Source organism: Hipposideros armiger, unplaced genomic scaffold (assembly GCF_001890085.2).
Source record: "Hipposideros armiger isolate ML-2016 unplaced genomic scaffold, ASM189008v1 scaffold_552, whole genome shotgun sequence".
NCBI classification, from domain to species: domain Eukaryota; kingdom Metazoa; phylum Chordata; class Mammalia; order Chiroptera; family Hipposideridae; genus Hipposideros; species Hipposideros armiger.
The window spans coordinates 67,449-87,341 of NW_017731902.1; the positions used below are offsets into that span (position 1 = coordinate 67,449).

At 41.8% G+C, this 19,893-nt stretch overlaps 1 protein-coding gene across 10 annotated transcripts in view; it reads right to left on the reverse strand.

Annotated features, from left to right (window-relative positions):
* Positions 1–19,893, reverse strand: part of SEPTIN11 (septin 11) — a 117,732-nt gene that overhangs the window by 24,053 nt on the left and 73,786 nt on the right. For all 10 annotated transcript variants that reach the window (XM_019623506.1, XM_019623508.1, XM_019623510.1 and 7 more), the window contains 3 exons: positions 17,698–17,812; positions 7,975–8,170; positions 1,095–1,281 (listed from right to left, as the gene is read on the reverse strand). In XM_019623506.1, coding sequence (XP_019479051.1) covers positions 1,095–1,281; positions 7,975–8,170; positions 17,698–17,812 — 498 coding nt within the window. The remainder of the gene's footprint in view (positions 1–1,094; positions 1,282–7,974; positions 8,171–17,697; positions 17,813–19,893) is intronic.

A 19,893-nucleotide genomic window follows, 5' to 3' on the forward strand; every position in this document is an offset into this window, starting at 1 on the left:
GAAAATACCATAGCTTCGTTTTGTGGTTGTTCTCATTGCTATTTGCGGCTGCGTTATTTCAGAACGTATTGTCTTCCATTTATCTCAAAATGGAAAATCATATTAATTGTAAAGTAGATCGCCTAATGTGATCCAAGTTATCAGTCCCTTCCTTCCAATGTGGTAAAAGGGAGAGGTTATCAATGTGGAAAGCTCAGGGGTCAAACTGAAAGTGAGGTTTTACTGCCTTTGAACACAGGGGTACAGTAAAATCTAAGAAGCTGGGCCATCCTTGTCACAGAGAGAAAAAATGAACGTTTTTTCACTCTAAACTTCAAATTAAAGCCAAACAGTTTAAGAGATTTAGAAAAAGGTTTTTAATTTTTAAGATAAACAAATCATGACTTTTCGTTTCAGTCTCCCTAAATTTAACCCTTCCTATGACCGTTTCGGTGTCTCCACTATATAATTCCCTAGCCCTCTTCAGAGCATACACTGATGCTAATTTAAGAAATAAAAATACTTTGGAACAAAGCTGTATGGTCTTGTTTGTTTGTTTGTTTTGTTTTGTTTCTGCCTAACATCCAGAGAGGTTTTAAAGCATTTTTCTTACATTGCTAAACCCTATGGTTCTGTAAGCCAGAAAACACAAATTACAGGGTTGGGAGGAGGGGGGAGAGGGATGAACAGGCAGAGCAGACAGGACTTTTAGGGCAGTGAAAACACTCTGTATGATACTATGATGGATACATGTCACTACATATTTATTCAAACCCACAGAATGTACACCACCAAGAGTGAGCCCAGTTTCCTAATGTAAACTGTGGACTTGGGGTGATTACAACGTGTCAATGTAGGTTCATCAATTCTAACAAACATACTACTCGGGTGGGGATGTTGGTAACTGGGGAGGCTACACATGTGTGGGGGCAGGGGATACATGGGAACTCTCTGTACCTTCCTCTTAATTTTGCTGTGACTCTAATACTGCTCTTAAGAATAGTCTTTAAAACAAAACAAGACAAAATTACATTGAAAGCAGAGAATAAACTGGGGCCTTTGGATAAAGGGGTTCAAAAAGGAGAGTGCAGGGTAACCAGAGTGGCAGCGAGTACCTTACTGTCCAGCTTTTTCATGGTGACCAGGTCCAGAGACTTCAGTGAATGTCCAGTAGGCGCAATGAAGTAGAGGCACGCATGGATCCTGGTGTCGTGGTAGTTGAAGAGAGAACGTTTGATCTTCAATTCCTCTTGCAAGTAGGCCTCAAATTGGGCATCGATATATTCCACTATCGGCTTATAGCTAGAATGCAGAAGAACGTTTTCTGAAACACATTTTCAAGTCAGCATATTTCTAGTCTCAAACCTCTTTCTCAGTTCAGCATGGTACCGTCCTCCAGGAAAACCTTCCCTGGTTCCCTCTTCCCTAAGAGCTAAAGCCCAAGTCCCTTGGCATCCCAGACCTTCCATCCTCAGGTCTCAGAACATCTCTCCAGGCTGCTCTCTCCCACGCCCCTGGCTCACCCTCCCTTTCCATCCCAGCCATGCACAACAAGCTCTGCCTCCATGCCTTAGCTCACGCTGGCCCCTTGACGCGGGGCAGTCCTCTTCCCATAATTCTCCTGGCTAACATTCTTCCTTTAACACAGAGATTATAAACACGTGGAGCACGCTGTCACTTCCCCCATGGCACCCATGAAAATATTATCAAATATCTGCGGCATTCTTTCCTGTTGGGCCAAAACTGAGCCTCAAAATGTGTCCCCAAGAAGTGATTTTGACAGCTTCTACCAACTGATGGGCATCGGTGACCAAAATGAAACTGGTTTGTGATTTCAGAATATGGCATCACCTCCTGCTGGGAGCTCTTCCCTTGTCCCTTACCCCACTCCTCCGGGCAGTTGAGGGTTCTCTGTGCCCAATGAACAACCCCCCCCCCATAACTTCAGCTATAATCTGAAGTGCCTAGCCCATTATGATCCTCAAGAGTCTTTCCAATGCTAAAATTTTATGATTTGAAGGTCAACTTTATAATCCTCTCTTCTCACTAAATCATAGTTCAAATCTGTTTTGGATAAGTATGCATGATTCTATTAACTGACCATCAGCACAATCATTAGAAGCATATTGGGAATACATATTCAATAAAACATATATTCTCTGGAGGTTAAATACATTAAGTCACTGTGAAAAAGGCATGAACTCTTTCAGGTCTCCAAGGTGACAGCTCAAGAGAAGTTAGTGTCAGCAGCAATGAGATTGGTCTATTAGGAATACAATGGGTTAATTCTCCCCAAACTTACTACCTTGCTGAGGAATGATTTAAGCTTTAAGAAAAACAAAAGCCGGGGTGGCCTAGTGTCACGTTGGTTGGGAGTTGGATTAGGACACCAGCTCTGAGTGGCAGGGCCCCGGTTCGGATCCCACATGAGGGCCAGTGATGCTGTGCCCTCTACAGCTAAGATGGTGAACAACAGCTCGACCTGGAGCTGGGCTGCCGTGAGTCGCCAGCGACGGCATAAGCTGCAGTGGAACTGCAATGGGCTGCTGTAAGCTACCGTGAGTGGCTGGCAGCCAGTGTGAGCAGCTGTCCAATGGCCATCAAGCGACTGCCTCATCCGGGAAGAGTGCAATGATAATACCAACATGGGCCAGTGAAGCAACATCCTCCACAACTAAAGAACAAAAGGACAGCAACTTGCCTGTTCCCTTCCCTGATTCCCCAGCGCTGTTCCCCTCCCCCAATTCCCCAATAAAAAAATCTTTTAAGGAAAAAAAAACCAAAAAACCTTCCAATACTCAACTCCCAAGCCCATAAATTAACTAAAATCTTTGAAAGGGAACTACAAATTTTTTATAAGGAGGACGACAGCAGACACTATAGGAGAAAAAACTAACAAAAAACCAAAATCAAAATAAAGCAAAACAGAAACAAAACAAAAAAAACATATTTATGACTAAAACCAAAACTCAGATAAAAGCTTTTTGATATTTTTCCTTGGTAATTTATGACAAACCACTGATTCACTTTAAGCAGACAAAATCTCTAGAGGTTTAAAGAAAAAGTACAATGTACCTCAGCAATAATAAAGTTCTAAGTCATGACAAGCAAAATTCCAATGAAAAGGATGAGAAAGTGATAAGATTCTTCTATGTTTCCCCATTTAAAAATATAGGCAGGCATTATATAACAACAGTAATAATAATAATAATTATTATTATAGGATAGTTATATAGGATGGTGGTTAGAAGCATAGATTCAAGCTAGACTTCCTAAGACCAAAATCTAGCTCTTCAACTTACTAGCTGTGTGACTTTGGACAAGTTACTAAACCATTCTGGTCTCAGTTTCCTCATAGGCAAATCAAGAACAAAAATAGTACCTATATCAGAGAGCTATTGTGACAAATAGGTGAGCTAATATATGTAAAGGCCTAGAAAATAAAAGTAATATATAATATAATAAACAACACATAAGAGATAAGCAATCCTGACTTTTTAAAAGACAGGAAGAAAACAACAAAAAGGGGAATTTTAAACTCACCCAATTCCATGGCAACTGTTCTGCTCCTGAGCTCACACCAGGTAGGGAAGTGGACTCCAACGAAGTCCAGTATGATCCTTCCTTCTCCTGACACCGGAATCGTTATGTTTTGAGAATTAGCATCCTCCCCGAGAACCCTCTTAGCCCCAAGGAGAAGAAAAGCAGCTCACAAGCAGTTGTTCCTTTCTGCCTCCCCAGTTCCTGATTTTTAGCTTCTCAGCACCTCCTTCCCAGCAGTAGTCCAAGAATGTTCCGCTTTCTATTAATTTCCCTTTTAGCTTCTGGTTTTGATTCTGACCCTCCAAGATTATAAGAGGTAGAACATCTCTCTCCAGTGAGGAATGCTTTCTGCCCTGGGTTCAACATATCCAAAGAAACCTACAGTTCTACTCTTACATCTCAGGCCTCCCTCCTGCCTTCCTGTTACCAAGTCCTGGCCAATCTTTTGATCTCCTCCTTTGCCCTCTATATGGTCTCCCTGAAAAAAAATCACATTTATTCCTGTGTTTCACTTGCCATCTACCTGATGATGATTCACAGATCTCTACTTCCTTTATCCGAGCTTCAGATCCCTCCATCCAACTGCTCACCAGCTATTTCCACTTGCTCTTCTAACTAAAAGTGTCCAAAATCAAACTCTTCGTCTTGCCCCCAAACCCACACATCTCCGTATTCCTCAGCACAGTGAACGGCACCTCCATCCACACCGCGGGCCAAGAAAGAAACCTGGGATTCAACCCAGACATCTCCCTCCCCTCCTACCTCCCACATGTGAAATCCCATCCATTTCGTGTATTATTATACACTAATAAAAAAATGTATTCCACCAGAACTCTTCACCAAAATCACTATTGCCTATGTGGAAGATTGAATTATGTTGCTGAGATAAACAGTTTCCTTTTGATGCATAACAAGCCAAGCAAGTGGCTTTGTACTCCCTTTCATAATCTTTCAAACAAATTCTCTGCCCCTCATTCCTTCTCCTTTCCACTTCTTGTTATCTATATCCACAGGCATAAAGATAAGGATACTTAATCCCTATTTTGCCTTTTGCTAGTTTCCATTCTTACAAAAAAGGACACCTATTTATATTCTGTTTAGCCAATTCAATTGTCTCTGAGTTGTAGCCATATAAATTGGGGTGTGTGTGTGTGTGTGTGGGGGAATGGATAATATCTAGCCCTCACATTTTCACATCATTTCTTTTTAAAGCATGAGAATATTCCCTTTTACCCACAACTCATTTTTTCATATACCTCCAGCCATTAAAACAACAGTAACAACAACACACAATAAAATGACTGATGGAAAAATATTTTATACAATGTTTTCTATCTACCCAAGCTACCCTCTGATCATTTTTGCAAAATAGCCAATGCCATCCTTCAGGGACTGACTCTCCATTTTAAATATGACCAGACGCCTACCATGTCTTCTCTATATTGCTGTTAGCCAAAGTCAATTTTCCTTATCCCTCAACTACCTCTACCAGAAAGCGTGAAAAAGCTTTATAATTTAAAGACAAAACGGTCCCCTTCAATTCCATTTTTATAACTCTGATGAAGATCTGGTGAGTTGGAGGGCTCTCTCTCAGTGGATTTCAATCACCCACGCTTTTTCAGGGCTGATTATCCTGTTAGTTAGTAATATGCCACTGACAGTCTAACTCCTGTCTCCCAAGTGGAGGGCTAACTACTTCTTCGATTTCCAGTTCTACTGTAAAACTGAGTTTCCCTTCTTTTGCAGACCTCTTTCTTTCTTCACTGAAGAGTACAGAGAGTTAAACAAGGAAGTCCTTAAACCACAAAGAGTTAATCATGCTGTTAAACATAACAGGAAGCCTTACTAGATCTCTCTTCCTGCCTCCTTCTAGCTAGCCTGGTCCAAGGCAGATAATGATGTAGGAATGCTGACATGTCCAAAGCCTACATAAACAAATGGGGACATTCTTCAAGTCTTGCATCAATGGCACAAATGCTTGCCTAATCCCCAAAGTAGTAAAATAATCATGGGTTTAGAGAAACAGCACATCCTTTCCCATATGGTTACATACCAATGCAAAAATGCATATCCCACTTCCAATTTTTTGATGGACGCAGGGCCTATGTGAACAACTATTTTAAACCATAGTCCTTTGGGTTTATAGTCAATAGTGTCACTAATGCCTTCTGGGGCACAGAGTTCTCAATGCCATTTTAAGAGGTTATGCAACAGCTGTCAAGACATTTCAGAAGAAGAAAAAAAAAATTTGGTATCTAGGTTAGGTTAGTATCACGCTTCCTCTCTTCTAAATCTCCTTGGAAACTATTATCTGACCCAAATGAGTCAGATAGTTTCTTAAAGAAGCCTCCAGCTGCAAGTACGAAGCTCAGCATTGTACTAGCCACTTTCTGTTCCATGCTGGCGAGTGCAAACGCATCAGCCTGCGGGAAAATCCCCTATAGGGGAGAGGCAAGAAGTCAGTGGCAGTACTCAGGCAATGACGCTGAGCTGCAACGGCACATGGAATCTGAGAGGCAAGATGCTGGGAGATGGTTCTCGTTCCTGGAGGAAATCGTAAAAGGTCCAGTTGCTGCCCTCCAATCATGGAGTACATAAGCATGACGTTCTATAACCCCAGGGAGAAACCTGTGCGGGTCGGAGAGATGGAGACACATCTTGCCCCGAGTGTGTACTGTGATCAGGCAATGACGGAGCCCCCAGCTCTCTCCCAGTGTCCCACAATGCACCTGTGCTCTTTTTCTTATCACCAGGGTTTTCTCTTCATCCACTCTACTTGGCATTACCAACAGCCTCTCCATCATTCCTTGGCAATGAGGTCAGAAATTAAGAGCAACTGCTCAGCTGCAGGGTCTGAGCTCAGCTGTCCCTCACCCCAACACAATGTACAGATAGTCCATTTTGACCAGATGCAAAATAAAATCTTTCTCCCTAGATCTAACAATTGCTCCTGTTATTACAGGACAATGTTTATTAAAGAGCATTTAAATTGCTCTATAGATAAAACAGAGCTCAGTGCTCAGCTACATAATGAATTAAGTATTTCTCTGTCATTATGATGGTGCTCATATATATCAGGGATAGTTAAAACATATATATAGGCAATACACATTTCTAGATAAAAATAGTTCAAGCTCCTCTTTATAAAACACAGGCATATAATATACACAGTTTTGAGGCAAATGAAAAAAAAAAACAAAAAAACCCTGGTACTAATGACATTTCTGAACACTAATCAAACACCATCATTTTATTGACTTGGTGCTTTATTCTCACACTGCTGTCACTGCTCAAAACTATCTGGAAGCTCCTTTCTGGAATCATCTTTGGGCCTGGGGTAGTTTTATTTTAACTTTATCAAACTTCTTTTAAGAATGAATGTAAGGGCCGGCTGAGTGGTGCATTGGTTAAGAGCTGGTTTGGGACGCCAAGCTCTGAGCAGCAGGGCCCTGGTTCAGATCCCATATGAGGGCCAGTGGCACTTCCCTCTACAGCTAAGATGGTGAACAACAGCTCAACCTGGAGCTGGGCTGTTGTGAGTCACCGGCGACAGCGTAGGTTGCAGTGAAGTTGCAGTGGGCTGCCATAAACTACAGTGAGTGGCTGGCAGCCAGCGTGAGCGGCCAGCAGCTGGCGTGAGCTGCCAAGAGCCACTGTGAGCGGCCATCCAGAGGCCGGCGACCGATCTGCCTCAGCCGGGAAGAGCGCAATGATAATACCAACATGGGCCAGTGAAGCAGTGTCCTCCACAACTAGACTGAAGAACAAAAAAACAACTTGTCTGTTCCCCTTCCCTGATCCCCCAATGCTGTTCCCCTCCCCCAATTCACCAATAAAATCTTTTAAAAAAAAGAATGCATGTAATATTTAAAATAGCCAGAAATTAACTAATATTTTTACAACAGATCTTTCATAAAAATGTTTTCTTCGCTTTGGGGTTTTAGGAACAACATAAGGCAGACGCCACACAGGGAAAAGGGCTCTCCTTCTTGCAAGCCGTGGTGAAGGCAGTTAGTTATCTAGGACAGATCTGGTGGGGGTTCTAGAGACCTGCCCCCAGGGTCACGGGTACCAAAACTATATAAGGTGGTTGGTGGCAGGGGTTTCTGCTAACTGTCCTGTGTGTGGCGGTGGGGGGTAGGGTATGTTTCTCTAGATTGATTTTCCTGATGGGAAAGCCCCAAACCCAGTTCCATAGCCATCCTGGAAAAACGCCATCGGTTAGCTAATTCCTTCTAACAAGTTCCTTTTCTGCTTACACTAGCTGGAGTCAATTACACTAGCTGATTCCAACCGGAAGACCATTTCTCAGAGAACAAGAATGTCTCATCTTTTAGGCGACAGAGTTGGACCAAGCCCCATAACCAGTGAACACTTAGCCTTTGAATTTACCAGGGATGGGTCCTGTTATCACTTCGTCCATTGACATCCCCTCAGAATCTCAAGACATACCTGTCATCTTTATTGATCTGATCTCCAAATCCCACCGTGTCCACGATGGTTAACTTCAGCCGGACATTGCTTTCCTGCAGCTCATAACTTCTGGCTTTTAACCGGACACCTGGCTCATTGTGAGTAGCTGGGTCACTTTCAAATTTGGTGTTGAATAAAGTGTCCATTAACGTGGATTTGCCGATGCCCGTCTCACCTACATGACCACAAGGGAGAAATCAGAGAATGCATCAGTGTCTCTTAGGTATCAGGGCACTTCATCAGGAGCATTTCATAATCATGTTTGTAGAACTGGTTAAAAAGCCATCACCAGAAGTCCCTCCACAAAACAATAGTCAGTCAATTCTTCCTATATGTGATCTATCGAGTACTTCCCTAAAAATGTGTTAATAAATTTCAGAAATTATTTTGCAGAAAAGATCTTGAACTTACAGATCACGATACTCTTCTTTCCCTCTGGTTAGAGAAACAGAACCCGTAAGCTTGTCTGGGGTCAGTTTGTACATTACAAAGGCAAAGTGTATCTCCTCCTCTCCTAATTGCTGGTGTATGAAACTACATTACTTAAATTATATTGCTGAGGGCCGGCCGAGTGGCGCGATGGTTAAGAACTGGCTTGGGACGCCAGAGGGCCCTGGTTTGGATCCCACATATGAGGGCCAGTGACACTGCCCTCCACAGCTAAGATGCTGAACAACAGCTCAACCTGGAGCTGGGCTGCCCTGAGTTGCCGGCGAAGGCGTAGGCTGCAGCCCCTGTGGCAGTGTGTTGCCATGGGCTACTGTGTGTAGCCAGCAGCCAGCGTGAGAGGCCAGCAGCTGCAGTGAGCAGCCGTCCAGAAGCCGGCAACTGATCTGCCTCGCCTGAGAAGAGCGCAATGATGGTGCCAACTTGGGCCAGTGAAGCAACGTCCTCCACAACTAGACTGAAGAACAAAACGACAGCAACTTATCTGTTCCCCTTCCCGCAATTCCCCAGCACTGTTCCAATCCCAATTCCTCAATAAAAATCTTAAAAAAAAAAAAAATTATATTGCTGAGTTTCTATTACTGGGGAAAAAAAGCTTATTCCATTTACACGGAATTAATTGACATCATCTTATGTTGTAAAAAAAAATTACTTTTTTTGAAACAACACTCTTGACAATAACAGCAATGATAACAAGCCCAGCTAAAGTTATTGAGTGCTCACTTTGTGCCCGGCCCTATGGCAAGAGCTCCCAAATGCATCATCTATTTAAACCCTGTTACTACCCTCCAAGAAACAAACAGGTGCTCCTGTTTCCTCCATTTTACAGGTGGGACACTGAGGCTTACATAAAGGTTAAGTAACCTGCCTAAAGTCACACTGGTAAGTGGCAGACCCAGGTTCTAACTCAAGTTTGTGTGACTGTAACACTGACATTCAACCAACAAAGCATCCCAACGTTACTATTATAGAAAAAAACCCGACGGCCTAATATTTTCCACTTAGTTATGAATTTGTGTGAATCCTCCCTATTATCCCCATTTTCTTTCCCTATCCACCTGGAGTCAAGAAGGCAAACATTTGTTAGTTTTCCCAGTTTCAGGATGATGTCTGTGACAATGCAACTGAATCACGTTCAATGACCAGCAACACTGGCCTTATTAATTCACATTAGTAATTCAAGTCAAGAAATGTTAACTGAGACCCTAATCAGTACACAGCAGAGGAGCAGGGACCCGGTACCACTGTACTCATCAAATGGTAAGTCCCAAATCTGGGGCCACAAAGAACTTGAGCCAGACCTTCATAAGACCAAGCAAATTCTTCTTAACTATAATTCTTATGTTGAGTCCAAAATAGTTGGCAATGAGAAAGAAGCCACCCTTGACACTGGCGGTGATAGTGGTAGTGATTGAATGTATGACGGTGGCAAGGGGAGGAGAAATCAAAGAACATAATCCATAGGAATTTCCTTTGTTGTTTTTTTAATCTGGAAAATTTCCCAATTAGATTTCCAACTCGGTTTAAACATACCAATATGTTACAGCCCATTTAACAAATCCCAGGAACAGTTTCTCTTCTAAAGGAATGGTATAATGACTTTTAGGATGATGACAATTCCATGGGGGAAAAAAAAGAGCTCTGGGATTTGGAGCCCTAGGGCAACTCCCCCATTGTCATGACAAAATCCACTTACTAATTAGAAGGTCTGTATTATTCACTGCTTTCCAACATCATGCAAAAGTGAAGTAGGATGGAGTCTTTTTGGAACTGAGCTTTCTCTAATTAGAAGCTTTACGTGGTTTGCCATTGACTGCAATGATTCACTTCGGAAGATAAGAACTGTTCAAGTATGTTTGCCTTACTCATTAACCTTTCCCACTGGGCCTGATACTTCGAAGATCAAAGAATTTCCTGTCATCAGCCTTCATTCAGCCAGTATTTTTCCAGGGTCGACTATGTACCAAACTCGGTGCCAAGTTCCGGGAATAGAACAACGAACTAGCCTGCTATGGTCTTCTCCCATTGCTTAGAATCTGACCTAGAACATGACTGAATACCAATCAGACTCTAATTTATGATTGTGGGCATGATATTTTAAACATCTGACCTAACCACATTCCTCTTATGAGCAAGACCATACTTTATACCTGTGACCTTGATAGCGACCACAGGTAACTCGACCAAGACTAGACCCTGAACAAAGGCACCCATGGACACCTGATTATTATGCTCGGAGAGAGTGCTCCATACTGGACAGTGACCTGTCTATCCAATCAGAACTTCTCTCTTTGGGAGTTTGAATGAAGAGACATACAATCTGCACACAAGGTGATGGCATAAAAAAAGAAAAGATATACAGAGAGAAGGGAAGCAGCAGAAGCCATGAGGCAGCAAAGGCTTTAGGTAAATCGAAGACATGTTGTTGACAGATCATTAGCGGGGAATATAGTAGAAAGAGAACAGATATACAGTACAGCTTAGTGTCTGAAATTCATTCACTCACAATACTTAAGTATTTCCTATGTGACAAGCACTGGTGCTGGGAATAAAATGATAAATAAAAACAGACAACAGACACAGCTTGAACTTCTGTAATATTACTGAATGTCATTCCAGACCTCCATGAAGTCTGGCTGTGTATCAGCTGAGACTGTTTCCTATCTTCCTTACCTTCCTGAATATTCTTACAAAAAAAAAGGCCCATCAATGAAAGTAATTTAAACTAGTCTCTGCCTCCTAACATACTAGAGCTCACCAAGCTCACATCAAAATAACTTGAAACAAAACAAAGTTACTCTGTGATGGGGATACAGGAACAAACCAGGTTTCTCAAGATACTTAGAATCTGGCAGGCAACTCAATTCTGTAAGCACTACAGTCATTTTAAGTACCTGCTATATATGTAACTTTCTCAAGGGCAGCAGGCTTCTTTGCATCAGGGTTTATGTATTTTCAGCCCATGGACAAAGGCATGGCAGCGGAACTACCTTATAAAGGTCTCTCTGTACCCATTCACCTTTCATTTCTTTCTCACAAAACAGCAATCAAAACTTCAGTGTCCCTGGCAAGAATTCCAGGTTACCTGTGTTGGACTGAAATTACCATCTCATTTTACTAGGTTGAGAATTAGCTAAGCACATGTGAATCAGGAACACCATGGTTTTACTTTTTATTTTTTTTAAGGCAAGGTAATTTTAATGATCATTTACATTAAGGTGAAAATTATGAACAATTAGCACTCCAGGCCCTACTTATAGCACAGGGTTAATCAACGGGTTTGGAAAAACCACTGTTCCTCTAAATTTCGGAGTTCTTTACTTTCCATTTCTATGCTCTGTGCTTTTAAGAGCCATAATTAGACACAGCTACTCGAGCAGCAGTGTGATTCACCAAAAGCAGCTCAGTAAAAACAACAGCTTTTGGAATCAAAGTCATTCTAGAAGGAGGGGAGGTTCTGGACGCGTTAGTTTTTGAGGCCTCTGTCTAGCCTCGGAAAGAAGGACATTTTCCTACACTTCTGAGGATCCACAGGAGCAAAAGGGCTGCTTTCTCACCGAGAAACCGAAGGCCCACCAGGCGTGGCCTCTAATCCCAACTAAACAACTATAACACTATTTTGAGAAAATGTATGACTAACACTAACTTTGAAGCCTTCTGGAACTCCCTCGCAGAGAAGCGGACCCCAAGAAGGCCTTTATTAATAGTTAATTGAGAAGGAAAGTGATGATCCTGATGACTGTTTATACTGAGATTTGCCACTGCGGTCGATTTTTCAGTTTGTTGTTTATTCTGTTATAAATTCACCTGCCTGACACTCGATTGTTAGAATAACGAGAGAATTGCTCTTGAAGCGCTGTCTGTGGCTCGTCTGTCCTGCTCCAGCCAGTGCCGGTGAACAGGACCCCACATCACCCTGGAAAGCAGTCCTGCCGCTTCTGTTCTATCCTCAGGCTTATTTAATCTGCAAGCTGTAAATCAGACATTAAACAAACAAGCAAACAGAAGGACTGTATTATTAGAAAGTAACTGCATTACAGCTTGATCAAATAGCTGATCTATGATTCAGCATCTTTTATTCTGATTGCTGAGACTGACTAATTGGATGATTATCCAAGGAATTGTGCAGGAAAGTCTGCCTGCCTCCTCTAAATACTCTAGATTTTATTCTTGGAAGGCGCCAGATAAGCATAGAGCTATGTGCCTAAGCTGTGTTGTTTTAACTCCTCAGAGAATTGCCTTAGATGAAACATGCTTTAGTGAACCCCAGCAGCCTTGTATCGCATGGATCGATGGCGCTGACTTAGGGGACGCTCAGGAACCTCGACCTAGATGTGGGGATGTTCACCATTATCTCGTCACCAAAAATCATGGGAGAAAATCTTCTAGGTGAAACTGTGTTTCATCTGGAGCAACTGTTTTGTTTTTTTTGATAGATACTATAAATCTGTCATTTTAAAACTTTGAACTTGTAATTGGCACATAATATGTGCTCAGTAAATATCTGTTGAATGAACAGATTTCCCCTGGCCACTGGCTGAGAGACCAACGTACTGCTGATAAAACTGATTGCTGCAGGCAGGCCTGCTTCATGGCACTGAGTTCTGGCTCTATCCCTGGCTTCATTTTATTTTCTGGGATTCATTTTATCTTTATTCCTTCACTCATTCATTTCACCCTGGAATCCACTTTATATCCTTTCCTGGAAAAGCAAGGTGGTGGGATAAAAATGTTAAAATTTGATTGTAAAATCCCACAGTCTCTATTGACACGACAGCCTTGGCTGAAATGATTTTTACACTCGTCTTCTATTCCTCTTCTTGTCATCTCCTCAAAACAATTATGGTTGAGCTACTTTTAAAATTTCTGTTTTTCAAATGTATTATTAATTTACTTTACGATTGAACTGGTTCCTCTTCAAAAGCAGGGGTGTTAACCGAATTTCATCCATCTTGGTATGTGCACAAACAGCCAACAACATACATACAGCTGGATCAGTGCTGAAGTTTCTCACAGAGCTAGTGTCATTTTGGAAAATGATGAGAATAATATTTAAATTTAAAATTGTGAAGAAAGGCTGAATGCTAATTTATGTTCTCTGGAGAAATACAGCATGGGGAAGACAGAAAAGGCTGTATTTAAACTACAGTGCAGCTTTGGGGTGATTTGGTGTGTTGTAAACAAGATGAGGGAGAGGGGAACTAAGAACTCGTGGGTGCTCTGGTACCCAATTTAGCATCGAGAATTCTCTTCTGGGTTAAGGGAATATTACTGTCTCACTCTCTATTTCATTTCTTTTCAGGACTCCACAGAGATGAGTTCTAATACCAGACATTTAATTCAGTGGCTCTAAAACTAGACTAAGCTCCTGCCAAGATTAGTTTCTATCCTGGTTTGTTTCCTCTGTTTGCAACCTATAGTGCCTGGCCACGAAACAAAATTACAATTCTAAGGCCTTTTTGATACACATCATCTGTTTCCTTACAAGATGCCTAACTTTTTTTAAATCCTCAATTCCCTCCCATGTTTCTCACATGAAAATAAATTAACGATGCTATAAACACCACACATGCACATACTGTGTAAAAAACCACAAATGGACAGTAGGATGATGACAAGGAGAAAAGAAAGTACCACGGATACTCTTAAGCTCAATATGACACCTACTTCTCTAAGTGGCTGTCAAAATGTTTTGATCAACTAGAAAGTCTTTTCATAGACTCTTTAAAAATAGATGGACGAATAATTGACAGTGAGAGTTTGTTTTTTTTATACAGATATTTTGCTGTAAAATATTTATGGTAAAACGATTCGATGTGCTCTACTCTCTGAAGATAAGTATGTGTAATACTTAATGCTGACACCCATCTCCCAAAGAGCTAATGCTAGTTCCAAACACAGAGCTCCAAAGAGTTATGGAAAAGAATCTGTCGGCTTGATATGCTGGCATGGAAGGACAGTCAGGGCATGCTGTGGAATGAAAAAATGAAAACACAGAAGAATATGAACAGCACGATCTCTAAACCAAAAACAAAACAGTACTTATGTAATTGTGATAGAGCTGTTATGGTCTGTTCAGTGTGCGCATCTCGCAATGTCCTGTCTCCTTTCCGACCAAGTCTTCTTTCCTATAAAGACGCTCTTTGTGTTTTGAGGATGGACTAACCCCATCTCTCCTCCTGAGTGGGGCATATGACTTAGGCCTGGTCAGTCAGCGACATCCTGTAACTATTCAGTGAGACGTATCAGGAATGGCTTGTTTCCTTTGGGATTGCTAAGCTGACAGCACCGCTGGAGGCCACACGACTTCCGTGAAGTCAGGCAGAAGCAAGCAGAATCAAGAAGCAGAGACAGAGGCCTGCAGACACTCTTTGAATTTCTAGAGCCAGCCATTCTTAATTACACGATTCAATATAGCACCTTTTTAGTGTATTGGGGGGCTGAGGAAGAATCTTAACAGAGCTCAAACTCGATTTCACCAATTTTCTGTGGAAAACTTCCCAATACAAGAACAGTCATAGACAGATACAGTGTTGAGGCTTTGAAGATGGAAGAAAGGGTCCAAGAGCCGAGGGGTGCAGGCAGCCTCTAGAACAGCAGTTCTCAACCTGTGGGTCACGACCCCTTTGGGGGTCGAACGACCCTTTCACAGGGGTCGCCTAAGACCATCGGAAAACAAAAAGATAGTTACATGACGATTCATAACAGTAGCAAAATTACAGTTATACAGTAGCAACGAAAATAATTTTATGGTTGGGGGTCACCACAACATGAGGAACTGTATTAAGGGGTCGCTGCATTAGGAAGGTTGAGAACTGCTGCCCTAGTGGCTCTGGAAAGGAACGCAGCCCTGCGGATGCCTTGATCTTTGCCCAGTGAGACTCAGGCTGGACTTGTAGACAGAACTGCATGATAATAAACTGGTGGTGTTTTAAGCCACCAAAAATAATTTCCAAGTACAAAAAGATGTAGAAAGCTTCTAGAAGGATCCTGCTATGTTATTTCTGTGGCATGGAAACGAGGGTGAAACAGGAAAAGGGAGGGGATGCTTTTTTTAAACAATAAATGTGTACTATTTTCATTCGTTTGAAAAACTAACTTTAAAAATGTTTAAGACTGGAACCAGAATAAAAATCTAAGAATCATAGGTATTATCTCCCACCCAGGAGAGGCAGAATAGTAACTGCTAAAATCCAACAGGGCAGCATGGATGTGGCTTGTGAGGAATTACAATTAGCATCATAATTGTGCCATTTAATACAAGGGGTCAGCCAATGAGCCAAGAGACCCCACTTCACACCACACACCTGGTCAAACCAGGTCCATCCAGCGAGCCCCGTCCCACTGGAAGGCTTTCCCCTACTTGCAGGGTCCAAGACATAACTCTCACACGTATTCTTGAAGCAGATGTTAGAAACAGGGCTGGGGGAATCAGGGAAGAGAAGCCAGAACAGTAATTAGCCTACAATTCAGCACATTTTTCAATAAAAAAAAAAAATCAACAAATTGCTAGCAAATTGCTATGCTAATGAAGATTTGCTCTGCTCTGCAATGAACACTTACTGTAAGAGAAAAAACAACTTATTTATGCCACTCTGTAGAACTAGCTGCCATTCAGGAGGTCCCTGATGAATTTTAAACGGCTTCATGCAGGGAATGGTGGAAAGCATGAGAGCTGGCTGCCCTGGTCATGTTTCTCTCTAGTTATTCTCTTATCCACTGCTAAAGATGGAAAGCCAGACAGGAAGCTGGTCTACTGGGCAAGTCGACTGTGGCTTTCTGCTAATGAGCGTCCAGTGCACAGCTACATTCAGTATGTTCAAATACTTTCAAAAAGGAAAATGTCTGCCCTTCCCCCCAATAACTAACAAATTTAAAAAAGGTACTTCTTACATCCAGCACACACCTTTTCTAAATTTATTTCATTTTATTCGGACATTAGTCTGATATGTTCTGCCAAACCCGGGGGAAGGATAGTCCATTTGGCTACATACAGAAATACAGAATTCCTGTTGGTCTAGCTCAGAGTGATGTCTCAGAAGTATATGCCCAGGGGACAATGGCAACAAAACAATGCAGCCCAAACCACTTCACTACCGTTCAGCTGGTCATTCATCAGGAATGACAGAGAGAGAGGGTGACGGAAAGGCTGTTATGTGTTCCTGGGACAATGCTGCTCCAAGCCAAGAGCTTTCCATTTCTATTTTCCTCTTTTTCTACCTTCTTTTCTACCTTCCTCCTCTTAGTTTAAAAAGTATATGAGTAGAGAGAACAAGAAAAACACCAAGGCCAGAGGCCTAGGCTAGTGTGTAATGTTTAAAGGACATGAATAAAACACACTGAGGATGCAAATAAGTAAGATCCCTTCGGCTTTTGCCATCATTTATCTACCAGGAATAAACTAAGGTCAATTTTAGATTCCAACTTAAGGACAAAAGGTTCATTTGACGACAATTCAGGCAGAAAATTTATTTCAAATATGAAACAGACTTTTAAAATCGTCTTCTGCTCTAAAAGCAAAAATGTTAAACATTATAAGTTTATTAAAATAGTTAGAATAGTTTCAGATTTTACTTACTGTAGGTAGAATTTCTTTTAAAATACTTCAATAGAGTTTACTATTGCATTGTAGTCAGAGACCCTAGAAACAAATTCTTAAAAGGCTTTTGAGTGATCTTATATGTGCACATCTCAGTTCCTTCTTTCAATTTCTATAATCTAGTTAGGGCCTAAGTCACTGCCGTCATCAAAAATTAAAATAAATGTTTTAATAACAATACTCAACTGACCACTTACTTGACTGTGTGACACAAATAAAAATAATAATTTGGCTAACACCACAAAGCTTACAAAGCATTTACCCAAAAACAAGTCTCAATCTTTATAACTGTGTGACCGTGTGGTATTATTGCCCTGTTTTACTGATTAAAAAAAGAGAGAGAGTTGGGCCGGCCGAGTGGCTCAGTTGGTTAAGAGCTCGCTCAAGAGTTTGAGCTCTGAGCAACAGCGGTTCGAGTCCAGCCCAAGCTGAGCAGCCGCNTTGAGCTCTGAGCAACAGCGGTTCGAGTCCAGCCCAAGCTGAGCAGCCGCTGAGCTGCCAATAGGTAGCAGGATGGCTCAGCTAAAAAAAAAAAAAAGAGAGAGAGAGAGTAAAAATACTACTCCCCTTATTTCCTGGAAATGCGCCCCCTCTGACGGTCATTTGCCAACTAAGGGTCAGACTCCTTGCTCAGCAGCAAGAGTTGAGTCACTTACCAACACACAGGATGTTGAAACAGAATCCTTGAGAAGTAGACTTGTTGACCAACTGGTCCGGGAGACTGTCAAATCCAACATGGCCAGAAAGGGACAAGTTTCGAAGCTCTTCATTCTGGAATTTCAGAGGGAAAACATTTGAGAATCCATGAACTTTGCCACCTGGGTGTCACACATTACGGACACTTCCCTCCCCCTTCCTCTCTTCTTGACATGTCTGGAAAAAGGAACTTCCCGCTGTACTAACAGTTCGAAAGCCTCCCCCTCTTTTCAATAGTCAGAATCACACTGACTCCCAAAGTACACTTTCTCCCAAGGTACCTCATGCCTTGTTACACGTGTATTGATGCAGGGAAAACTGAGCTTCTAGAGGCGACTAGTTCAGATACATGCATTAAGAGACATAAAAAAACGCCAACCATTTTGAAAGCTTTGAACACTCAAGAAAAATTTTCAAATTACTTTCAACCCAGAGTATAAAATCAACAATACTCTTCTAGGTACATAAAGGAGCTTTGAGAAGCTCCCAATGGAGGATACATACTTGTTACAATTATGGAAATTCTGTAACCACCATAATGCAACATATTTAAAATTCCTCAGCACATCAGTTGGTCCCATCTTCTCCATTAGCTGTACAGGCTTCTTGGGGCATCTCCTAGCACAGACTCTTCACCCAGCCTTCTCAGAGTTTACTGAAGGAGACGGGTTAGGTAGGTATCACACATTTAAAAAGTTGGGTAATTTATGCTGTTTTATAAGATGGCGCTGACTGCCTCCACGACTTTGAAAGCATCCAAATGGTGTTGGAGATAATCTGTGAAACCTTTATCCCCCAGGAAAACAGAGGTCACCTATGGTCCTTCAACTACAATATCACGGTTATGGTTGGGGATTCCAGAAACTATATATTAGAAGTCTTCTTGAAATAGACTCCTGATGTTCTGGCTGTGTTGCCAATGAATTTTACATTCAAAATACTGGAGTCTTGGTGAGAAAAAGAGCCTCAAAGTTACATCTTTTTTAAATAAAAAAGAAAAAGGCTTTGCACAGGATCACTCAGTCAATTATTTTTTTAAATGCTGTTTTTCATTATGCTCCTATCTGTGTTACATAATGATAAGAGTGATTTCTTTTAATAATCAAGGACTGAGACTTCATTTCCAAATCACTATGGTTACTATATAGGCAGAGACATGTGACTCCCTAAATGCAGCGATTTTAATGGAATGTTTTATGAACAATATAATGTCTAAGGTCCTTGCCAGCTCTAAAATTCTGATTCTGTGAAATAACACTCAAAACCATCCCACTGCCTGAGTACCATGATGGCAGCTGCAGGTTTGAGGTCAATGGGACAGAGAACAGATGCCTCGTCTATGAATAGTTTCCTTGCAACCTGCCAACAGTGAATATGAGCCTCAAGAGTGGGCTCTTATCCTTGAACAGGATGGCACGGTCGGCAGCTCACCAAACAGCATCCGGAGCAGGCCCGAGTGGGCAGCAGTCTTCTTAGCTGCTCAGGGCTCCCCAAACCCCACACTGCCCTCATTCTACTACAGGCCCCTTCCTCTTCGGATACCTCAAAGGCTCAGACAGCAGGTATTTTTAGGGTGTTGGCCACATCCGCGAAGATTCGGGGGAGGAGGATTTGAAACGAGTCTGGGTTATATTTAGAAGTCTTTCCATCACAGCTGTGCAGCGGCTGTTGCGTACCAGGCTAGGAGAAGCCACACCAGCCTTCATTTCAGTGACATCACTGACTTCAACAGTCAGGATGGGCATGAAAAGAGACAAGGAAGAACCACCATCGTACAGTCCCTCTCTTCTCTGCCACAATAATTCTTTTTAATTTCCGNNNNTGGATTGTTGGGTTTTTAGAGTCAGATATCTACCCATGAACCAATCCTGGTAAAGCACGAGAGTTAGTAATTATAGCTCTCATCCCAGAACCCAATGATCAGCATCTCATATTCTCACCATTTCCAAAGCACGAGAAACCACCCACACACCCACTGAGTATTTTTATACCCACTGAAAACCACCTACAAAATGAAGGGTTATAAAACAGTTGGGACTTGGAATGTTTTTAATTTGAAGTTATGTCTCTAGCGTCTTCCATCTTCTAACTTTGTAATATAAAACATGTAAATTTTATAATGCCATTTTAAAAATTCCACAATCTTAGCCTAATTC